This window comes from Leptinotarsa decemlineata, unplaced genomic scaffold (genome assembly GCF_025532065.1).
Source record: "Leptinotarsa decemlineata unplaced genomic scaffold, Ldec_3_MD MMD2_tig00026307_RagTag_RagTag, whole genome shotgun sequence".
Lineage (NCBI taxonomy): Eukaryota > Metazoa > Arthropoda > Insecta > Coleoptera > Chrysomelidae > Leptinotarsa > Leptinotarsa decemlineata.
In genome coordinates this window covers 651,478-671,455 of record NW_027412681.1, presented here as the reverse complement: position 1 = coordinate 671,455, position 19,978 = coordinate 651,478, and the positions used below count along the sequence as shown (strand labels likewise).

At 37.8% G+C, this 19,978-nt stretch overlaps 2 protein-coding genes across 4 annotated transcripts in view; one reads left to right on the top strand and one right to left on the bottom strand.

The window, feature by feature from the left end:
• gem (transcription factor CP2 like gemini) overlaps positions 1 to 5,474 on the top strand; it is a 40,970-nt gene extending 35,496 nt beyond the window's left edge. For both annotated transcript variants that reach the window (XM_074181237.1, XM_074181238.1), the window contains 2 exons: positions 2,880 to 3,082; positions 3,242 to 5,474. In XM_074181237.1, the coding sequence (XP_074037338.1) occupies positions 2,880 to 3,082; positions 3,242 to 3,533 (495 nt within the window). In that variant the 3' untranslated portion in view covers positions 3,534 to 5,474. The remainder of the gene's footprint in view (positions 1 to 2,879; positions 3,083 to 3,241) is intronic.
• Positions 5,475 to 6,711: 1,237 nt separating this feature from the next.
• LOC111511130 (uncharacterized) overlaps positions 6,712 to 19,978 on the bottom strand; it is a 42,046-nt gene continuing 28,779 nt past the window's right edge. Inside the window, exons 6-19 of one of the 2 annotated variants that reach the window (XM_023167148.2) lie at positions 19,252 to 19,390; positions 17,432 to 17,706; positions 17,121 to 17,291; positions 14,795 to 15,277; positions 12,188 to 12,326; positions 11,922 to 12,091; positions 11,731 to 11,869; positions 11,437 to 11,648; positions 11,208 to 11,355; positions 10,903 to 11,096; positions 10,378 to 10,573; positions 8,106 to 8,371; positions 7,256 to 7,756; positions 6,712 to 6,778 (exon numbers count right to left, since the gene is read on the bottom strand). In XM_023167148.2, the coding sequence (XP_023022916.2) occupies positions 7,281 to 7,756; positions 8,106 to 8,371; positions 10,378 to 10,573; positions 10,903 to 11,096; positions 11,208 to 11,355; positions 11,437 to 11,648; positions 11,731 to 11,869; positions 11,922 to 12,091; positions 12,188 to 12,326; positions 14,795 to 15,277; positions 17,121 to 17,291; positions 17,432 to 17,706; positions 19,252 to 19,390 (3,008 nt within the window). In that variant the 3' untranslated portion in view covers positions 6,712 to 6,778; positions 7,256 to 7,280. Of the gene's footprint in view, positions 6,779 to 7,255; positions 7,757 to 8,105; positions 8,372 to 10,377; positions 10,574 to 10,902; positions 11,097 to 11,207; positions 11,356 to 11,436; positions 11,649 to 11,730; positions 11,870 to 11,921; positions 12,092 to 12,187; positions 12,327 to 14,794; positions 15,278 to 17,120; positions 17,298 to 17,431; positions 17,707 to 19,251; positions 19,391 to 19,978 lie in introns of both variants that reach the window. The other variant, XM_023167147.2, reaches the window with a different exon arrangement.

The window sequence follows — 19,978 nt, the reverse complement described above, 5'->3', positions numbered from 1 at the left end:
TAACAGTTTTGGGATACTTTCATGCATTTCCAAATGCTTCACTGCACGAGGCTGAAAGGGAGATAGGTATACCCTACGTGACAATTTGTCGAATTCTTAATAAGCATAAATGGCATCCCTATAAGTTCTACTGTGTCCAACATTTGAAAGAGACTGATTTACCTCGTAGAGTGGAATTCTTTGAATGGTTACTTATCAAGACTCAAGAGAATGAACATTTCCTTGACAATATCATATGGACAGATGAGGCCAAGTTCACAAAAAATGGAGTTTTCAATAGACACAACAGTCATTATTGGGCGCCGGAAAATCCCCATGTTGTCCGCCAAAGGGGTTTTCAAGAAAGATGGCAATTCAATGTATTTTGTGCCATAAAGAATGAGTCAATTTTTTATATCGAGTTTCATGATGATGATTTGAATGCATCAAAATATGAAGATTCACTGAGGAATGGAATTCAAATGATTTTAAATAATAGACCAGGAAGAGAACGTGTATGGTACCAAATGGATGGTGCTCCACCCCATAATTCTCATTCAGTCAGCGAAGCTTTAACCGAAATCTTCAAAGACAGATGGATTGGTAATAATGAACCTTTTCGTTGGCCTCCTAGAACACCAGATGGCAATCCATTAGATTATTTCGTGTGGGGTTTCATTGAAAATATGGTTTACTGTACTCCAATAACAACAATGGAAGATATGAAATCGAGAGTTACAACTGCTTTCAATAGTTTGACTCCAGACTTGATCAGAAGCGCTACACATGACAATCTTTTGAAGAGATTACATTTTTGTTTAAGTAGAGGTGGAGATGTGTTTGAACATATTCTGAAATACACTGACGATTAAATTAACTCATTAATTTATGGGTTTATTATTTTCAGTTTGTGTTTTAGCGTTAATAAAACTATTGTTTGAAGAGAAGTTTCATTCGATGGTTGAGGAGTATTTTAATAATTATCTTTTCATTGTATTATCTGTGACTAATGGAGAAACATCAAGTGACATTTGTTTTATAAAAATGAGTGATGAACAAGGAACCATGTCAATTTCCGTTTGAAACAGTTTATCTTGAATAGTTTGCCAGAAACGGCTAATTAACGCTCATCGTGAAAAGCCCTGTATAGCCCGGGATTTCTAAAATAATATTTGTCTAGAACGATTTTTGTTTTGTGAAAATTTCTGTTTATTTTATATGTGAGTATGTTTACAAAACTGATTAAACAGAATATATCTTGTTGACTTTACAAACGATCTTTATTTATGATGGCAAATTTTAAAAAGAAAAAATAGCTGTTTTCATTTTAGAGGCGAATGGTGACAATAAAAAAACGTTTTATGACTTATTGTTGGCCGTATAAACCCTTCAAAACAACTAAAGGATCATTTCTTCATGAGCTTGTATTTTTTTCACCACTGATAAAACTTATTATGTTATTTCATTTTGAAAGGAAATGCAGATAGCTACCAAATCCATGCTGAATTATTGAATATTTTTTTCTGTATTGGGTATACGTGAGAAAAGTAAAGAACTACCAAAATCAAAATGAAAACCCTTCAATTATCGATATCAAAAGTAAAGAAAAAGTTGTTTTTGTGTTACAATTATTAGCTCAGTATCTTGTGTTTCCTCGTCGGACAGAAATCACAGCTCGGATTCGCTGGGGCAGGGTTCTTACGAGCCCCCTGAGGTTTTCTTCAGGCAGGCGCTCCCACTCTTCTTTAAGAGCGACTTCCAGCTCATCCAAAGTGGTGGGTTGGTTTTCACGGATTCGGATGCTTCTTTCCAGTTGATCCCAGACATGTTAGATGCGATTCAGATCCGGGCTGCAAGCCGGCCACGACGCACGATCCCTACAGCGTGGAAACGGGATCCATCGTGCATAAAAATGAAAGTGTGCCCTCCTGTTTCTGCTCTGTGGCATATCTGAACATCCAGTACCTCGTTAACGTATCTTTGACCGGTCAGGGATCCGTTGCGGATCACAACAAGGTCTGTACGATCATTGAGAGTTATTGCACCCCACCTCATTATTGATCCACCTCCAAATGGAACCCTTGAAGATGAGCAGCAGGAAATGAAACGTTCATTCTTTCTATATACTCTGGCCCGGCCATCATTACCAAAAATAGTTAACTCTAAAGGTTACATTACTGTATTTATCAAAAAACTTATTCTTGTATACGATCTTCACAAAGTAGTGATCCTTAAATTGTTTTGAGGAGTGTATTGAGGAAAACTGTTTATGTAGTGGGGTAGTTGAAGGTTAAAAAATGTTTTCTATGAGTCGGCTTGTATTTCTATTGAATTTGGTAATAAGCATTTGACTTTGCAAATGAGACTCTACACTTGTTACTTACGGCCTTCGCAAATTATCTCAACAATCCCTATAAAACATTCAACAACCTCTTTCCATTTTCAATTTTTTCCATGTTGTGAAAAGGGGTGTTTTTCTAATTCAAATGATTCAACAGTAATCTATTTTTATAATTGTAATGCTTTTGGCGAATCAGCATAAACTCATATATAAATAAATATTGGATCGTAGTGAGAAATGAGGCCTATGTTTTTGTTGCTGAAAATTCCGTGAAACACGAAAACTATAAGAACTGGGCATATCTAATTTGATTACAAACATTATCACGAGTTCATCTCGGCAAGTTGTTAGATCAACATTTCAACCAAACTAGTTATATTTTACCATGTTCACGTTCACTAACAACTCTTTTAAATTGATATTCATCATCCTAATATTGTCAAATGTTTATAGTTCCTTTTACCTGCCGGATGACACGTCCATAAGGTATTCTATTATATAATCCATGATAGAAATGTACTCCCATATGTAAAATTTTTTCGTCTGTATTCATTTCTAGACTCTCAACAGCAACTTGAATCTGACCCAAGAATCGTCACCAGAAGAAACCTCCAGATGGCTGACCGCGAACAGATTTGAAAAATACGCAGACACATTCGGGAGATTTTCGGGAGACGACATGCTCAGAATGTCCAGAGACGATCTCATCCAAATATGCGGAGATGCAGACGGGATCAGACTGCACAATTCCATCCATCTCAAGTAAGTACCGTACTAAGCCAAACTGTATTGATAACGTCCCAGTAATTCATGTGCCACTTTGGCCCTTCGAGCCGGATATAAGAACTGTTTCTTCCTGCATCCGGCTCGAAGGACCAACGTTTCAATATACAGCAGACTACACAATAATGTTATTTCTAGGAGCATCGCTCCCAAATTGAAAATCTACGTCTGTCGCGACAACTCGTCGCTATACAACGCCATCTTCTTATCTGCGCACAGCAAGACGGAGCTCGCGCAGAAGCTCTCGGCGATGTTGGGCCTGCCTCGGGATCAGATACGTGATGTCTACGTGGAGGGCCCGCATTCGATACATGTTCAGTTGAACGACGACGTACTGAAGCACATCAAAGAAGAAACTATGTTTGCTTTGGAGGTGATGCAACAGGACAACAACGGATATGTATTGTTGCTGAAGAGATCTGGTAAATGATTAGGACGTAGCGGTTTCGGCTCTGATGAGTTTTGGGTTGTTTAGATTAGGGTTTTGAGTACGAACCGACATGTGGAAGATGTATCGTCATGTATACAGATTCTAAGTGAGTTTTATAGGTTATGTTTGGTCTTCACAGATTACTACAAGGTTTCTTTGTCGCATATTATTGCGGTTGACATTGATAGAATGTGAGGTTCTTCCAGTTGTCACTGATTGAACTCTTTTGCTGTACTGGTATTTGAATGGAGAATGGTCTTGCTTTCGACATTGATTGAATTGAATATTTCAGCATTACTTCGTGTACGTTAGGCTTTTCTAAGCTTCTGGTAGTGACGTTTTATAATCCTGTAGGTTCATTGATTATTTTGCGGTTGTCATTGATGGAATCAGGTTGCAGCTTATTGATTTGATTATCGCTTTTGTATTCTTCTTCTTCGTTTTGCAACAGAACATGCGTCTGATTTCTTCATCAGCTTCTTCGCTGATGTAGTGGATAGAGACGTTTTCATTGAAGTAGATATGGACTTGTTCAGTGACTGAAGTTTATCTTTTTCCGGCTGTCACTGATTGGACATTAACATTCATAAATTATACTCGTTTTTACATTTTCCATTGACAAACAAAGTATGCTAATCGGGCTTTATCTTGATTTGAAACGTTTTCTCAACATTTAAATCTTGACGAGTCTTGTATCATTGATTGTGTATTTTTGATTGTTTTAGACAATGCCACTGTTCCATTTCAGTTCGAATCAGAGCTGTCACCAATCGTTTTATAATGATGTTCACATGTTGAATGTGATTTGTTTTTTTTTTTCACCCGAAGATGAAAATAAATTTTGACAAATGAACTTAAACAATTGTCCCGTCTTGGAATCTACATTGATGTGTCTTATCGATAAAGAAGCCTTTTTCAAATTCGGAACAATCTAACACAAATTATTTTCGATTGAATAGTTTGGTTAGTCTCTTCCGAAATCTGCTCGAATATCAACTGTCTAGTTTTTAGTGAATATTGTTTACATAGTATATAGAAATATTTTTATAAATGTTTGAACCAAAAAGCCTAGTTATGAAATAAAGACAGCTTCCAGTTGTGCTAATCTGGAACGATTATATATTTTTGGTGCTTATAATTTAGTTTTAGAGATTACCAATGTTATTCTAGATTTCATCCTGGAGTCCGCAGCAGTAGCTTGAAACAAATTCGGTGTACCACAAGGACTGGCATAGGGCTCCAGATTTGAGTACTCCTAGATTAGTATCGAGAGCCAAAATAAAATTAATTATTATAAAAAATGTAATGGTTTGCTCCGAGATATTTTCTCTTGCAGCTTTACATTTTTACTAACCTTTGGGATTATATTTGATGGTTCCCATCATTTTATTGTTATTTAGTTAGTATATTGTTAACTTTTTATTGAATTTCTATAATAATTAAATGTTAGTGTTACTTTCTTCTCAAATAAGGCGCAAAGCTACGGTGATATCAAAACAGAACCTCTTGCACATCCTTGGGCTTCTACTGTCCCGCCATTTACATTTTTGTAGTTACATTCCTCCTCTGATTTAGAGTAATAACGATCTCCCCAAGTCCAAGATCACAACAGGTTTGCGAATTTTAACTTCCTCCTCAATCATCAGCTCATGAAACTGAATACATATCTGAAAGTCTTGCATCTCAAATTCACCAATTCGGCGTATGACAATGGATATCCTGTGCACTGCGCCAAAACATATCTGCGTGTTTTTGGGCTTCGCGGTTCTACGTTTCATGTATTCAGCTGTGAAAATTACATGGAGCTAATTAGATTTATCATATATTTTTATCGTAGACAGAAGGTACAAATGTCATTAGAGAGATTATCGTAGAGTAGAGCTTGAAACGTGCCTTGATAGTGTATTTTTGTGCCATAATAAAGTCTGTGTAACAGGTTTATTTATTATTATCCAATTCCATTCCTCCAGTCTTTTCCTATTTTGAAATATCGAAAGAAAAATTTGAAAATATCTTCAATATCGGCAAATAGTAATAAGTGCTATCAGACAGATAAGTATGTATTTTTATCACTGTTTACAGGGTCTAGATTCTTGTTTCGATATTGGCTTGGAGGGGAAGAAGTTTGAAGGGTTTTAATATTGCCATTTACTTTTGAAGTGTGTCATAAAAATGGAGGCTAATGTTTAGCATTTCATCTGAATCATTTCCTAAACATGATTATACTTCTCATCAAGCTCGCGCCCTATATTGGGCGCCTTTGAAAAGTTTGTACAAACTGAGTCCATCTGCCTTTGTCTTCTGAAAGAATCACGATGTTTTAATAACAAGTTTGTATTTGCAGAACTTCTGAATAATATATACATATACGCTGACTGGGGGGACGAAGTTAATATCTCGAAATCCCTATAACGACTCGCGAGATATTACCTTCGTCCTCGCAGACAACGCATAACCAAACTTCTCTGGTCTATAGAACCGAATACGTGAGTATATGAGCTATGCGGTTTCTAGCTCATAATCCCACGTTTATTCTCATTGCGCTTCATTTTAGTCATTTTCGGACCTCCGATCGGAACCTTGTGGAACACCCAACTCGAGGTAGGTGTAACAAGTGTGAGAGTTATACGATGCAATATGTATGTGTGAATGAGAGAGAAGGTGATGACGTCAGTGTAGACTAAAGAAAAATCAAAGATGGTGACTTCAAAAAGGCACTAGGCCGTATCTTCATTAATAATGGTTGGATCTCATCGTGCAGCACATCAAATGAAAGGGAAACGAATGCAGAATTCATTCACAAAGAAAAAAACAAAGATGATGTCACGAGGACACTAGGTTCTATTTTAGCTAATAAGAGTCGTATTGTCACGTTTAGCACATCAAATGATAGGAGAAGGAATGCAGAATTTATCTACCGGGTCGATGAATTCTGCATTCGTTTCCCTTCCATTTGATGTGCTGCACGTTGAGGTTCAATTATTGATGAAGATACGGCTCAGTGCCCTTCCGCTATGTCACCATGTTTAATTTCTCTTTACGCACTGACGTGCAGAGTTTTTCATTTTTTGGAAAGTAAAATGTCTATTTTTGAGGTAGCTTCATTTATTTTATAAATAATGACTAAAGTAATAAATTGTTGAACTATATCTAAGTAGGCTTACAATACACAAGATAATTTGGTGATGATGAAGTTTTATTTACGGAGATCTAAGAAAATTTGGGCTCCCTTCGAGAAGGATTGTCTGAAAAAAAGGTGACGGTATAATTAAGTTCAATTCCTGACAAATAGATGGCGATGAATTCTACAGTGTTCCATATTGATTAGTATATTCAGTATATTCCGATTCAGTAGGAAATTAGAAAATAAATTATCTACCATGTTATCGACATCTTGCGGACAAGTTACCAACTAAAACCAAACTATTTCAAATAGAATGACTATCTTTTGTGGTTTCCTTAAAAACAAAATTGTGTTTGATGTGTGTGGCAACCAACATTATTTTTATACTGTTATAAAATCAAATTCCATTCAAGTTCATTCGATGTATTCAAGATACAAGATAATGCTCTTCCATCATAAAGCTAATGAAGTTCCGATCTAAGAGAAGAAACGGTTTGGTATGAGTTCATAACTTTACTATTCAGTTACAATTTACATGAATGCAACATTACTGATTTTTTAATGAGTCATCTTGAAATTGAAATCGACCCGAACTGACCTTTTCTGCACAAGATAAAGATCCATCATCTGTAACTTCCACGACCAGTAACGTTAGTCCGTGTTACGAAGCCCCTCCTATACACGGGACTAGGTTTCGAACCTCTGTCGAACCCTTCAGTCGACTCGGTAGATTTCTCGACTTCGCTCCATCTGGGTAGGCCCTGAACGAACTTTCCCGATCTCTTACCGATGCTGCTTTCTTTCTCAGGAGACGCTCGCAGCAAGGTGGCGCTGCTGTTGCTGGAAACCGCTTCTCTCGTGAAGTTTGTCGGCAGAGGGATCTTCACGAAAAGAATGTCATCGGCTTTGTTTGATTCGTTTGAGATGTGGTACTGAACGTTGTTGAGGTCGTTGCTTTTGATAACGTTGATCAGATTCTGTATGGCGGCGAATTTGGGGTTTTCTTCCTCCATGCGCATGAGTCTGGAGTCTGTCGTGTTAGGAGGCATTTCTTTGTGGAGGTACGACACCGGCCAGTGTCTGGGTTGACCAAAACCACCTGGTGAGCAGATTAAGTAGTGGCAGCTTATGAAAAATTACGAGAGAACAATATCCAAACAAAAGCAATCACTTAGAGGACCAACATTGACCTCTAACTCTGGGATGAAAAGGTGCATAGTTGTTAGTTGGTAGAGACTAAGTACCAGGAAGTGATCTTATACTAATGTCGAACTGATTCTCGAAGTTGATTCAGACACCAAACTTTCACTTCAATGGTGAGTTTGAAATTGTAAATTGTTGTTAAAGTAAAAGTGTGGTGCATGCAAAACCTCAAAGAATCCGGTTAATTAAAAATTTGTAGTTTTTGGACAATTTTTCGAATTGAAAAGTTGCGACGTCGTTCTAACCTGGCTTTGGAGGGTCCAAAAACTCTTCGTCAAAAATCATCTCGTACTGATTCAGGCTGGGCCTTGGAGGGGGTTCCCGGGGTGGGGCCGGGGGCCTGTCTGGTCGTCCTCCCGGTCTAACAGGTGGCGAGGATGGTACCCAGGGTTTTTGAGAACCGGGTAGATATGGTTTCACATGATCTAGCCGGTCAATCACGTTGTGGATATAAGGAAAGTAGCGATCACTGCATTTCCTCCATTGGGTTTTAGATGGACCCACGTAGCACCTGAAATTATGGAACTGTTAGTGGTTCCTCCCCTGCTAGGTAATGTAACAAAAACAAAGAAGGAAACGTTATGTGAACGATTGAACAATATGGTTGAAGGAAAGCTTGGTGCATAATCCGAATGCAAAGTTATTCGGACATATTCAATGAAAAACATGACAATATGTCATTCATGTCAGTTGTCAAACTTGTCAAAGTATCTCGTATATTATTATTCATGTAAAAGCGAGAATTATTTCGCTATGTTGTAGTCTCGTTTTTGGATACGCAACATACCAGGTGGCCCGTCGAAAATAGTCTAGCAAAGAAAGTATTTTCATTTTTATTTGATTGATTTTGAACAGTTTTATGATTCCATGGGAGTTGAAGCCCATAAATGGTTAGAAATCACCTCTCAAATAATATTCAGGCAACATTTAAAGAATATTGAGGATGAGGATACTTTCGATTTGCCCAGAAGGATGCATTTTAGCGCATCAAATGAGTAGATAAGGTTATTTATGTATAGTCTATCCATTCCCAATTGGAACGGCAATTAAAATAAGAGTACAGTCATAAACATTTCTTGCCTGTGGCCCCTAGTCGCCCAGATAGTTAGTAAACGTGCTATTAAATATGTAGTTGAGGAATAAAGGCTCGGCTAGCTGGACTGGCTGAATACTAATTTCTTGTCCGTTTCACAATATTTCTTTATCAGTGCCGTGTGTGTTCGTGGGGTTAGGTGGGGTAGTGAGTGGTGTTGCAAACCGATTTTTGAAAACTTTTTCTAAAGATCAATTACCCTAACACTAAACTGATATTTTTGCACTCGACGCGCGTTTCGCTAACGAGGTTAGCATCTTCAGGAGAAGCAAATTGATACTGAATCTAAAGACAAGGGTTAGCTGTTTATATACCTACAGTTTTTTGGTCCGATGTAGATAAGATAAGAGCATTTATTAATATAGGAATCCTAATATACATAATACTGTTATAACAATCACATTTTGAAAATACAAGCAAAAGTATAAACGTGTTATAATTTTGCATGCCGGGAATGCAAGTGGTTTCGTACCACGGCCAAAAATATAAAAGATTCGTCTGCGAATTACCACGAAGATATGACTGCGGCTTTATTCGAAACCTGGTTCAGTGAGCAGCTATATCCAAACTTGGTTATTGTTATGGATAACGCTTCGTATCATTCTCGGTTATTGACTACAATACCAAACAATAACACAAAAGAAAGCAGATATTGTTGATTTCATGCGAAATCATGACATGGAAATACCCGAAAAGATTCCAACGAAAAAGGTATTACTGGCGACCATAAAACAACGTAATTTAAAAAAAGAGTATATTATTGATTCGATGTGTGAAACACGTGGTCATATTCTGTTACGTTTGCCTCCATACTATTGTGTGTTCAATCTAATTGAAATGGTTTGGGCCACAATGAAAGAAAGCTTGCGAAAATGTAATCAGTCACCGACTTTGAATGCTGTGGTGCTTGACAATATAAGGCGAGTGGTGAATGAAGTAGGTAATAGTGATGTGTGAAAGAACTGTGTGGCCCACGTTATAAAAGAAGAGAACAAATATTATGTACAAAGTTCCCTAAATCCGATCGTTATTCAACCCGATGATGATTCCACCTCATCCGAATATAGCGAAGAAGAATTTTGATTTTTCTAGCAATTTTATTAGCCTCTATAATTTCGTAAATATATGTTTGACGAGAATTCGATGTGATTATTTGTGTTTTCATTGTATTTTAGAGTTTTCGATTCGGAAATCAACTACCTTAAATATCCCATGGCGGAAAAATTCAGTTGAGATAACTTTTTCATGGGGTGATCAATTGCTATGATTGTAAGAATGAGTAACTGAAAAACTACCACTGAAAAATAATATACCGACGCCTATGTAGAGGCGGTAGTTCCTTCTCTGTGCTGTTCCAATTATTATTATTATTAGTATTGGTATTATTAGTATTAGTATTAGAAATATTATATGTATGTATCTACCATTGATATGGATATCCATGAGAAGATCCGCATTGATGTTCAGGTCTACAGCAGTAGTCCCAAGCCCCTTTTTCTCCTCCTTCTAACTCGCAGAACCAGAACCCAGTTTCTCTGTTCTCTTGGCAGAGAGCACCTCTTCTGCAAGGCCAACCGCTGACGCTGTATAATCTCCAGGTGTCCAAACCATGTAAGGAATCTGAAAATATGGCAATCTTCATTATGCATCTAACATAGAAAGTTGAAAAACCATATGGGCATAACATGTAGTAGTCCTACAACGCGTTATTATTCTGGATGAAGAGATGAGGGTTTACAGTATTTTTGATTAGATTGTTAAGAGAGGGATAAAGACAATGAGGAAATCTGCAGTATACCGTTGATGGTGAAAATTCTGAAGATGGAGCCGAACAACTATCCGCAGAATTCTGTGGATAGTAGATGTTAAGACCATATATGTCGCTTCAAAAATGTTGCTTATTTCTAGGAAGCTTGTTTTGTGTAAACTATTGGAGTGATCTAACTTACCCTGTCTGTCTATACTACCTCCGCCAATGTGATTATCTTTCGGTTCATTCGCAAGGGCCACACATTCTGGGTTATAATTATCCCACGCGAACAACCAGAAATCAAGATCGTATACATAATCCATGTTCACCAGTAAATCCCTCTGGTATATGTCCGATAGGTAACAGTTTGGCAAAGTTTTATCTCCACCGGTCCTAAACACACCAAAGAAATCAGCGCATTGTATTCAAGTCAATTTATAAGTCGATAAGTTCGTAGGGCCAAGCATTGAGCCTTGGGGTACCCAAAAAATCGTTCGCTCTTACCGGAAACTGAAAGACATGCATTGGAACAGCGTGGTTCGTCTTGCCTTGGAACATTCTTCTTTGCACAAGAGCTCAGAAGGAGTGTACAAAGATTTTCTCGTTGCTTGTGGCAGTAAGCGTGCAGGTGATCCGAATCCAATATAGCATACTAGAAATAGAAACCAAATCTGGTCAGTGAGAGCTCCATTTCTTGGTTAAAATCAATCGTAACGAAACCAACTTCTCTTACATTGATCAGCTTCAGATAACCTATGTTCATCCTTTCGGTGTTGCCCCCTTATTCCGAAATGATCAGGCTCGCATCCGTGGCCATAGCTCCCTCTCTCGTACACTTCGAAACCCGGCTCTGGAATGAAATGTATTCTCTGATCTAGCTCGTAGAACGGCCAATCTGTTAGTTGACAGTTGTCTATGGACCCACCGATGACAGGAGAACCGTATCTGACAAAGAATAGACAAGAAAGAATTGGTGTGCCACAAGAACATACTTCGGGGCCGCTCAGGACGATCGTGTATGCATTACCTGTAACTGAAAGCGCGGCAGGTGAATCTAGAGGACCGCAAGCACTCGATTTGACAGTCCACTATGGATTTGGCAGTTAACGAGTCCCTTACGACCTTGTGGTCCAAGCGTTGGCCACTTCTGACACGCCAGAAGCAATCTGAAAGAAATTGTTTGAGAATGTAAACGAGAAGGAGTTGTTTGTTTCGTACCGCTGTTGTCTCTTCCTTGAACTACAGGCTCCTCGCATCTGTTTCTGTTGTTCATAGTGTAAATGTCGAAGTCCCTGTCGGGCTCCAGATCCGTGTAGAAGTCCAGCTCTTTGTAGTTCCTGTTGCTCAGGTAGCAGTTGTCTGTAGGCGCAGATAAAGTCACGGTATATCTATAGAATACAGAGTTATTAGCGATGTAGGACCACAAGAGGTGGACATGATATTGCTAAGGTGCTTGGTGTGATTTTTTGATTTACAAATCTCACCTGTAGGCGTAAGACGTACACGGGAAATCTCTCTCTTTGAAACACAGCAGTTCGCATTCGTAGATGTTTGGAACAGCGTAAAACTTTTTCACAATTCCTTTGTGCAAACGAAACCCTGTGGCAGATCTCAGGGAGCATTCTGTAAATCACATAATTCAGGAGAAAAGTTTCGCTATATCTACTTCAATATCAATCATTTATTTTCTTAACCATACATAAGGTGAAGGAAACAAAGATAACAACATTTGTTTTTGTTTTCTTATTCTATGGCAGGGGTCTCCAAACTTTGAATCCACCGGACCACAATGATTTTTTCAGTTTGTTCCAAGGGCCAATTTCTGCCCTCATCTATATTTCTAGACTAGGATAGTCGCAAAGTGCGTGACCTAAGCAAACTCACACTTTTTTTGCACTTCACTTATTATTGTGTATTGTGACACTTAACGACATCTAGTGGCGAGTAGTGGTAATATGTACCATCTTTTTCAGCTACCCGCTAGGTGGCATTAGGCGTAATTAAATATTTAGAATTACCGCGTTGGTTCGAGAAAGTTCTGGTTCTATCTAGTGTATTCCGATCACCTCGAGATGGCAGTAATAATTGCATATAAAAAGGCTAGCGGCGCAACTTCCACCCTGAAGAGGCATAAGCCTATAGTAGGGCCCTACACAAACACATACACACACAAAAATGTAAAAACTAAATAATTGTAATATACGATTTTCATTCATTCAACTGCCAGTTAGTCTGCGTAGGAAAGACGAAGGAAGCGAAACTGTCTATTGTGAAAAAAGTAACACCCGTCAATAAAAGTATTTTGATTTGACTTATTGTTTTCATGTGTGATTTGTTAGTATGGAAAAGAAGCGAAAAATCGACAGTGAATGCAGAACGTTCCAAGAAAAATGAAACTTTCAGTATTTTGTGATTGAGTCCAGTAATAAGGCGCTATGTTTAATTCGTAATGAAATCATAGCTGTTCTCAAAGACTATAATATTAAACGACACTATGAATCGAAACATCTTCAAAGTTTTTCCATGTATACAGGAAGTTTGCGAAAGGAAAAATTTGAAGCTTTGAAACGCGGACTCAAATCGCAGCAATCTTTGTTTACCAAAGCGAATACTGAACAAGAGTCTGCAACTCGCGCCAGTTTTCGTGTGGCTCTTGAAATCGGAAAACGTGGCAAATCATTCACCGATGGAGAAATGATAAAAGAATGCTTGATTGAGGTAGCCGAAGAAATATGCCCCGAAAAGGTAAATTTATTTAAAAGTGTCAGTTTGTCAGCAAACACCGTGGCTCGGAGGGTGCAAGACATCGCAGAAAATATATCATCTCAACTGTCTGACAAAAATGGGCATCATGAGTGGTTTTCTCTAGCATTGGATGAGTCAACGGATGTGTCAGATATTGCCCAGGTGTTGATTTTTATTCGCGGAGTAGATGAAAGCTATGAAGTGTATGAAGAACTTCTTGATATTGATAGTATTCACGGCACGACAACTGGGGCTTAAGAGAGTTGAAAATGCCATTAATAAAAAGAACCTTCGATGGAGAAATTTGAAATCTATAACAGCTGATGGAGGGAAAAATATGTATGGTAAAAATAAAGGAGTGGTTGCACTTGTGTCAAAGGCTGTAGAAAATGATGGTGGTTCAAAACGATTAGTCTTACATTGTATCATTCATCAACAGTCCTGTACGGAAAATGTTTGGATATGTCTGAAGTTATAAAACCAGTCATATCAGTTGTTAACTTCATCAGATCCACTGGGCTGAATCACCGACAATTCCGCGAGTTTATTCAACAGATTGGAGAAAATGATTTACCATATCATACTGCCGTACGCTGGCTTAGTTACGGAAAAGTCCTTAAGCGCTTTTTTCAACTTCGAGCAGGGATCGAATTTTTTTTAAATGAGAAGCAGCGCCCTTTTGCCGATTTAGAAAATAGTGAATGGATGTGGAAGTTAGTCTTGTATGTCGATTTGACAAATCATATGAACGAACTGAATTTGAGATTGCAAGAAGAAAATCAGCTTCTTCCTGATTTATACACCAATATCAAATCCTTCAAATCCAATATCAAATCCTTTCATTGATTTGTGACACGATGCACTGTTTTGATGAAACAGTAATTTTTTTCTTCAATTGGGGCTACTATCCTACAAACTGATTTGTATCTTTTGAAGGTTAGGTTTAACCTAAAAACCATATGGATTCAACATCGGTAGTGCCATCTGTGTGTCAACCTACGAACTTTTCATCTCATCTAATAATAGTTTTCTCATTGTTTGAACGACCAAAATGTTAGCATCCAACGCATTTTCCGCCTTGAAGTCATTTTGACATATGAAACTGCCTTCAAGGCAGTCACAAAAGTATTCATTTTACGTACTGAGGACGTCCATTTGTGCGGGTTCTGGACCCACCAAGTAAAAGTCCATAAGACGTATATTGACCCAAGTCCCCAGTACGTACGATACCTTCTTTTCATACTTTCACCACGTCCACACTTGTGCTACACGGGTAAGCTATACATTTTTTACCTTGAACATCTCCCCCTCTACTAAACACTACTAAAATGCGAAGTACACATTACCGTCTCGTATGAAATTGTACGTAGGCGGCCTCCTTGGTTCGGCTGGCAATAGAGCGTTGTCCAAAACAGGCAAATAACTCCCGCCTCCTAGCCCACCGGGCTTCGGTACTATCGGCAAGAACCCACCGTCTTTCGAGGGCGGCAAATAACCCCCTCCAATACCGGAACTACCATGCATCTCTCCGTATTTGCTTAGACCCCAGTAATTATAACTCTGCTTATTCCCGTACCGGTGGTACTCATTTCTGTAATGTCCCCACTCTTTGGTACCCTCCTTTTTCGGGGGAAGGTAGTAGTTCCGTCTGTTACCCTCTGGAGGTCTGAAAGACCCGCCGTATCTTGAAGAGTCCCAGTACTTTTGATTCTCGTGGTACCGAGGGGGTAAATAGGGTTCGTGGGGGTCTGGTTTTAGAGGACGGGTTCCGTGGTACCTTCTGTCGTTTTCGTAAAAGTGAGCTTGGGGGTCATGTGGATGGGTGAAGTCTGAAAAAAAAACGACGAGTTACTTTTTATAGTCTTTAATATATGAATAAAGGTAATACACGGTGAGTTGGGGGGAACGAGTGATAGAGGCTAGCAAGCCAGGTTGAGATTTCTTTATATAGCTTCCACAGGCATGTAAATTGCATGTACATACTATGTACATCATGTATATGTATATATATATATATATATATATATATATATATATATATATATATATATATATATATATATATATATAGGACATACTATGTACTATGTACATCAGTATCTGTATGTACATAGTATGTACATGCCTGAAGAAACTATTGTATAACGAAACATGTGTTGTGGTTTTGTAATCTGTTAATAGCTCCCTCACGCGTGTACACAGTATGTATTTGCTTGATGTAGGAGACAATCAATTCAAATACAATAATGTGAACCCAAAAGAACAAAAGCCTTCACAGAAGTAGAGAAAAAGTATTCAAAAACATTGCAATTTGTACAGTACAGTTTGTACAGTACAATTTATACAGTACAGTTTGTACAGTAAGATTTGTACAGTATAGTATGTACTATGTACATGATGTACATAGTATGTACATGTCTGAAGAAACTATTGTATAATGAAACATGTGTTGTAGTTTTGTAATCTGTTAATAGCTCCCTCACGCGTGTACACAGTATGTATTTGCTTGATGTAGGAGACAATCAATTCAAATACAATAATGTGAACCCAGAAGAACAAAAGCATTCACAGAAGTAGAGAAACAGTATTCAAAAACATTGCAGTTTGTACAGTACAGTTTGTACAGTACAATTTTTACAGTACAGTTTGTACAGTACGATTTGTACAGTATAGTATGTACTATGTACATGATGTACATATCATGCAGTTTGTACAGAACAGTTTGTACTGTACAAACTGCAAAAGCCTTCACAGAAGTAGAGAGAAAGTATTCAAAAACATTGCAATTTGTACAGTACAGTTTGTACAGTACAATTTTTATAGTACAATTTGTACAGTACATTTTGTACAGTACCGTTTGTACAGTACGATTTGTACAGTATAGTATGTTCTCAGAAAGACATTTCATTAATCATTATCTATTGATTTTTTTTTCGAATTGCAGAAAGTTGTATGTCTACATATGATTGGAAATTGTATACATTATACAGTTTGTACAATTTTTGTACAGTAGTACATTTTGTAGAGTACACTTTGTACAGTACAGTTTGTATAGTACAGTATAGTTTGTAGAATACAGTCCGGTTTGTTGAGGTTTTGTACAGATTCACAGAAAGACATTAAATTTCTCAATATCATCTATTGTTTTTCTATTTTTTTCCAATTGCAGAATGAAGTATGCCCATTTATGATTGAAACTATGTGGCCAGTAAAACAAAAGCCTAGAGAAAGAGTATTCAAAAACATGTATACAGTTTGTATAGTTCAGTACAGTTTGTTCAGATTCACAGATAGGCATCTAGACAGCTAGACATCTGATACTTCATTACCATTCATTGTGTTGAATGGCCATATATGGTTGACAATAAAATGGTTTATGTTTTGTTGATCTTCGTATGAAGAAAAAATCAATTCAAACAAAATTAGCTGAAACCAGAAGGGCACAGAAGTCGAAGAGAGGTATAAAAAAAGTATACAGTTTGTACAGATTCACAGATAGACAACTAATAGATAGTGAAACAGATCAGCGTAGAAATCCTTGACTTGGATCACTCCGCCTAGAAAACAACTGATCTAGAGTATACCATAGTGATGCCAGGGCTTCATCTACGTGCTATGCGGCTAACTTTACACACAAAACGTCCAACACTACGGGTTCTGGAAGATATTTACCTCCTCTTCTGTTTCCACTCGATGGGTAATCTCTGTCGTATGGGAAATGTGGTTTTCTCCGGTCATAATCATAGCTGGGACGTCTTCTGTCATATCTGTCGTCGTCTGACCATCGGTCACCTGGTCGCCTTAAGACAGAAGGGCCGTAGTCGTTGGCAGGTCTTCTATGGCCTGTAACTAGAAAGGGATGATAAAAGGTGCCGAAAACCTGCTATAATATTGCTTAATATAATTGATATGTTGCTTATTCATTTTAATTTGATTTCTTCTCTCATATATTTCGAATATATGTCAACCACATTCAAACAAACCTTCATAGTCAAATCTCCTGTCAGCATAATAACCTCCTCCACCTCTGTATCCATGGTCGTAGCTTCCATAGTGACTTTCTTCTCCCGTGTAGCCACCATATCCTCCATACCCATAGCCACTTGGAATTCTGTTGCAGTTGAGAGGCGCTGCGTTGCGGTCCCTTTCGTAGTAGTCGTAGTCGCGTTCTGGGTAGAGGTCTCTGCCGATGTCTAGTCGAGATAGGGGTTGGTTGATGAGTTCGCAGTCTCCTTTACCCCGACCCGAAGGGTTTAGCCTGAAAGAAGAGCCGATTGGTGTCATATGTTCTAGTTATTTATAGTTTTGAAGTACAACAATTCAGAGAAGAACTTGAGAAGCAAAGAAATCGTCTATGTATCTTCATTACGATACTCTGATTACACGTTGGAGGTGAAAAATCAAGGGCGATAGATATGGTGATCGTGGTGGTCATTCAATGCTGTCTCTTCTTTCAATCAATGTCATCGAATATATTGCTGTGAGTGTAGAGGTAACATTGAATGTCAATGTTCAATGATGTTAACATGACCAATGCCCATGCTTTCGCTTGGTTTATTCCTTGACCATTTCAGGAGACAATCATATATCGTTCTTGCTGCGATATCAGGTGTTACAGAATGTTGAAACTTGATACTGTGATTTTCTTGAAAAATCTAATTTTGAGGAATTGAGGAACGAGAAATTAGAAATGATTCTTCCACAAGGTTCAGTTTTAGGCCCTGCACTTATCATTTGGCATTTCAATGGAACTGAACCTGGTAACAAATGAACAGCAATAAGTTCCATTTTAAAATTAGTTTCGTAAACTTTAACACCTAAGTTATGTTTTCAAACAAATCGTGAGAACTTCTATCAAATTACCTCACCTTGAAAAACAAATTATGAAAGGCAATTACAACACAATTGTTGAATCACACCGCAAAGTCTCTTATCAGAGCTAAATCAGTCTCATCATTATAATTTTACCATTCAAATTACATCCTATCTTGGTTTGAATGTTTACTGTTTCGGTTTTATTATCTGACGTCATTAAACGAGAACTTAACCAAATCGGTTGATGTACGAAGTAGAATTTGGACCTCACATACAGGGTGTTTTATAAGTCATGGCTAAAATAGGTGATTACTTCATTCCCGCAATTATTGTTCATTACTACATTATTATTCATAGAATCGTTCTTTTATGCAGGAAAAAATCAAGAGGGTTCAGATCCGGATACCACAATGACCAAGAGATTCTTCCACTACTTTCTATCATCTTCTTTTATATTTCTGCGCAAGTTTCAAAGTAGGCTGATAAAAATTGTGAAAACCGTTGCTCTTCTTATTTTCCAGGAAGCTCAAATGAGCCAATTAATATTCAATTTACCATTCCAACCCGTGAATCAATACCAAACTGGTACTAAATGACAAGTACAGGGCGGAAAATTGAACCCTATGAAAGTTTGATTCATTCGGCTATTATATCGAAATAAAAAGTTGAATCAGCTTTGTTTCTTCCGAGCATTTCTATACAAAATCGTAGAGGTCACAAAAATAAAAATTAATCAAAAATCGTGAGGAATCAGACCCCCAATTATGTGAACTATTTCATTTTAAATGACCTGCCGCCTCCTTAATGTTGGACCATGATTTATGGGACACCCTGTATATGAAAACACCTATTTCTAATTCCTACTAGTCAATTTCGATTTCAATTTAGGTTGGGTTCAAGGTTAGGTTCGAGATCTGGCTAATTCGATACGAACTTTCGTTTGTCGGAAAGATAATAAAAATTATTACTATTATTATTATTGGCATACCTGTAGTTGAAGCCTTCGCAGCTGAAACGTTTCTCGTCCGCGCATTCTCGTTGACATTCTTCGACTGTTTCGCATGTCAAAGCCCTCTTGACGAAAATTTGAGACACTCGCTTTCCTGCCAAAACTCTCCGAAAGCACGCTGGAAATTAGGAAACAATTTGCATCAAAGAGGTAATAATAATAAAAGCAAGCCGTCTTTGGGTATCGGTGCCATCGCGAAAAAAGTCTGCTCGGTGGAATAATAATAGTAGTAATAAGTAAACTGAACTAGGTAACTGTTTTACTAGCAAACGAAATTAGTCAGTGTACATTCTTATTCACTTTTTGGAATAACAACAATGATGTTGTTGATTTTTTCCAAATTTTGTTTTTTTTGTATCTTTTTCTCTACGAATTTAAATTGAACCATAGCTCTGTCAAAAAATTAACCAGGTTTTTGGCAATGAAAGTAATAATGAACTCACTGTTCGACGATAGTTTGCAAAATTTTGTTCCCCGAAGATGAGCCTCGAAGTGGTCGACCTACCGTAATCCAGGACGAGGATTTGAGAACTCTGGGGGAGACTGACCCAATACAAACGTATCGGAAAATTCAAAAGATCAAAATGTGGGTGCCCCAAGATTAGAACAATCGACACAAATTTTGACGTTTTGGAGTCTGTTCTTCTTTGCCTTTGCGCCACCAAAATGATCTTTTTTTGGATCAGATCGTTAGGTATGACGAAAA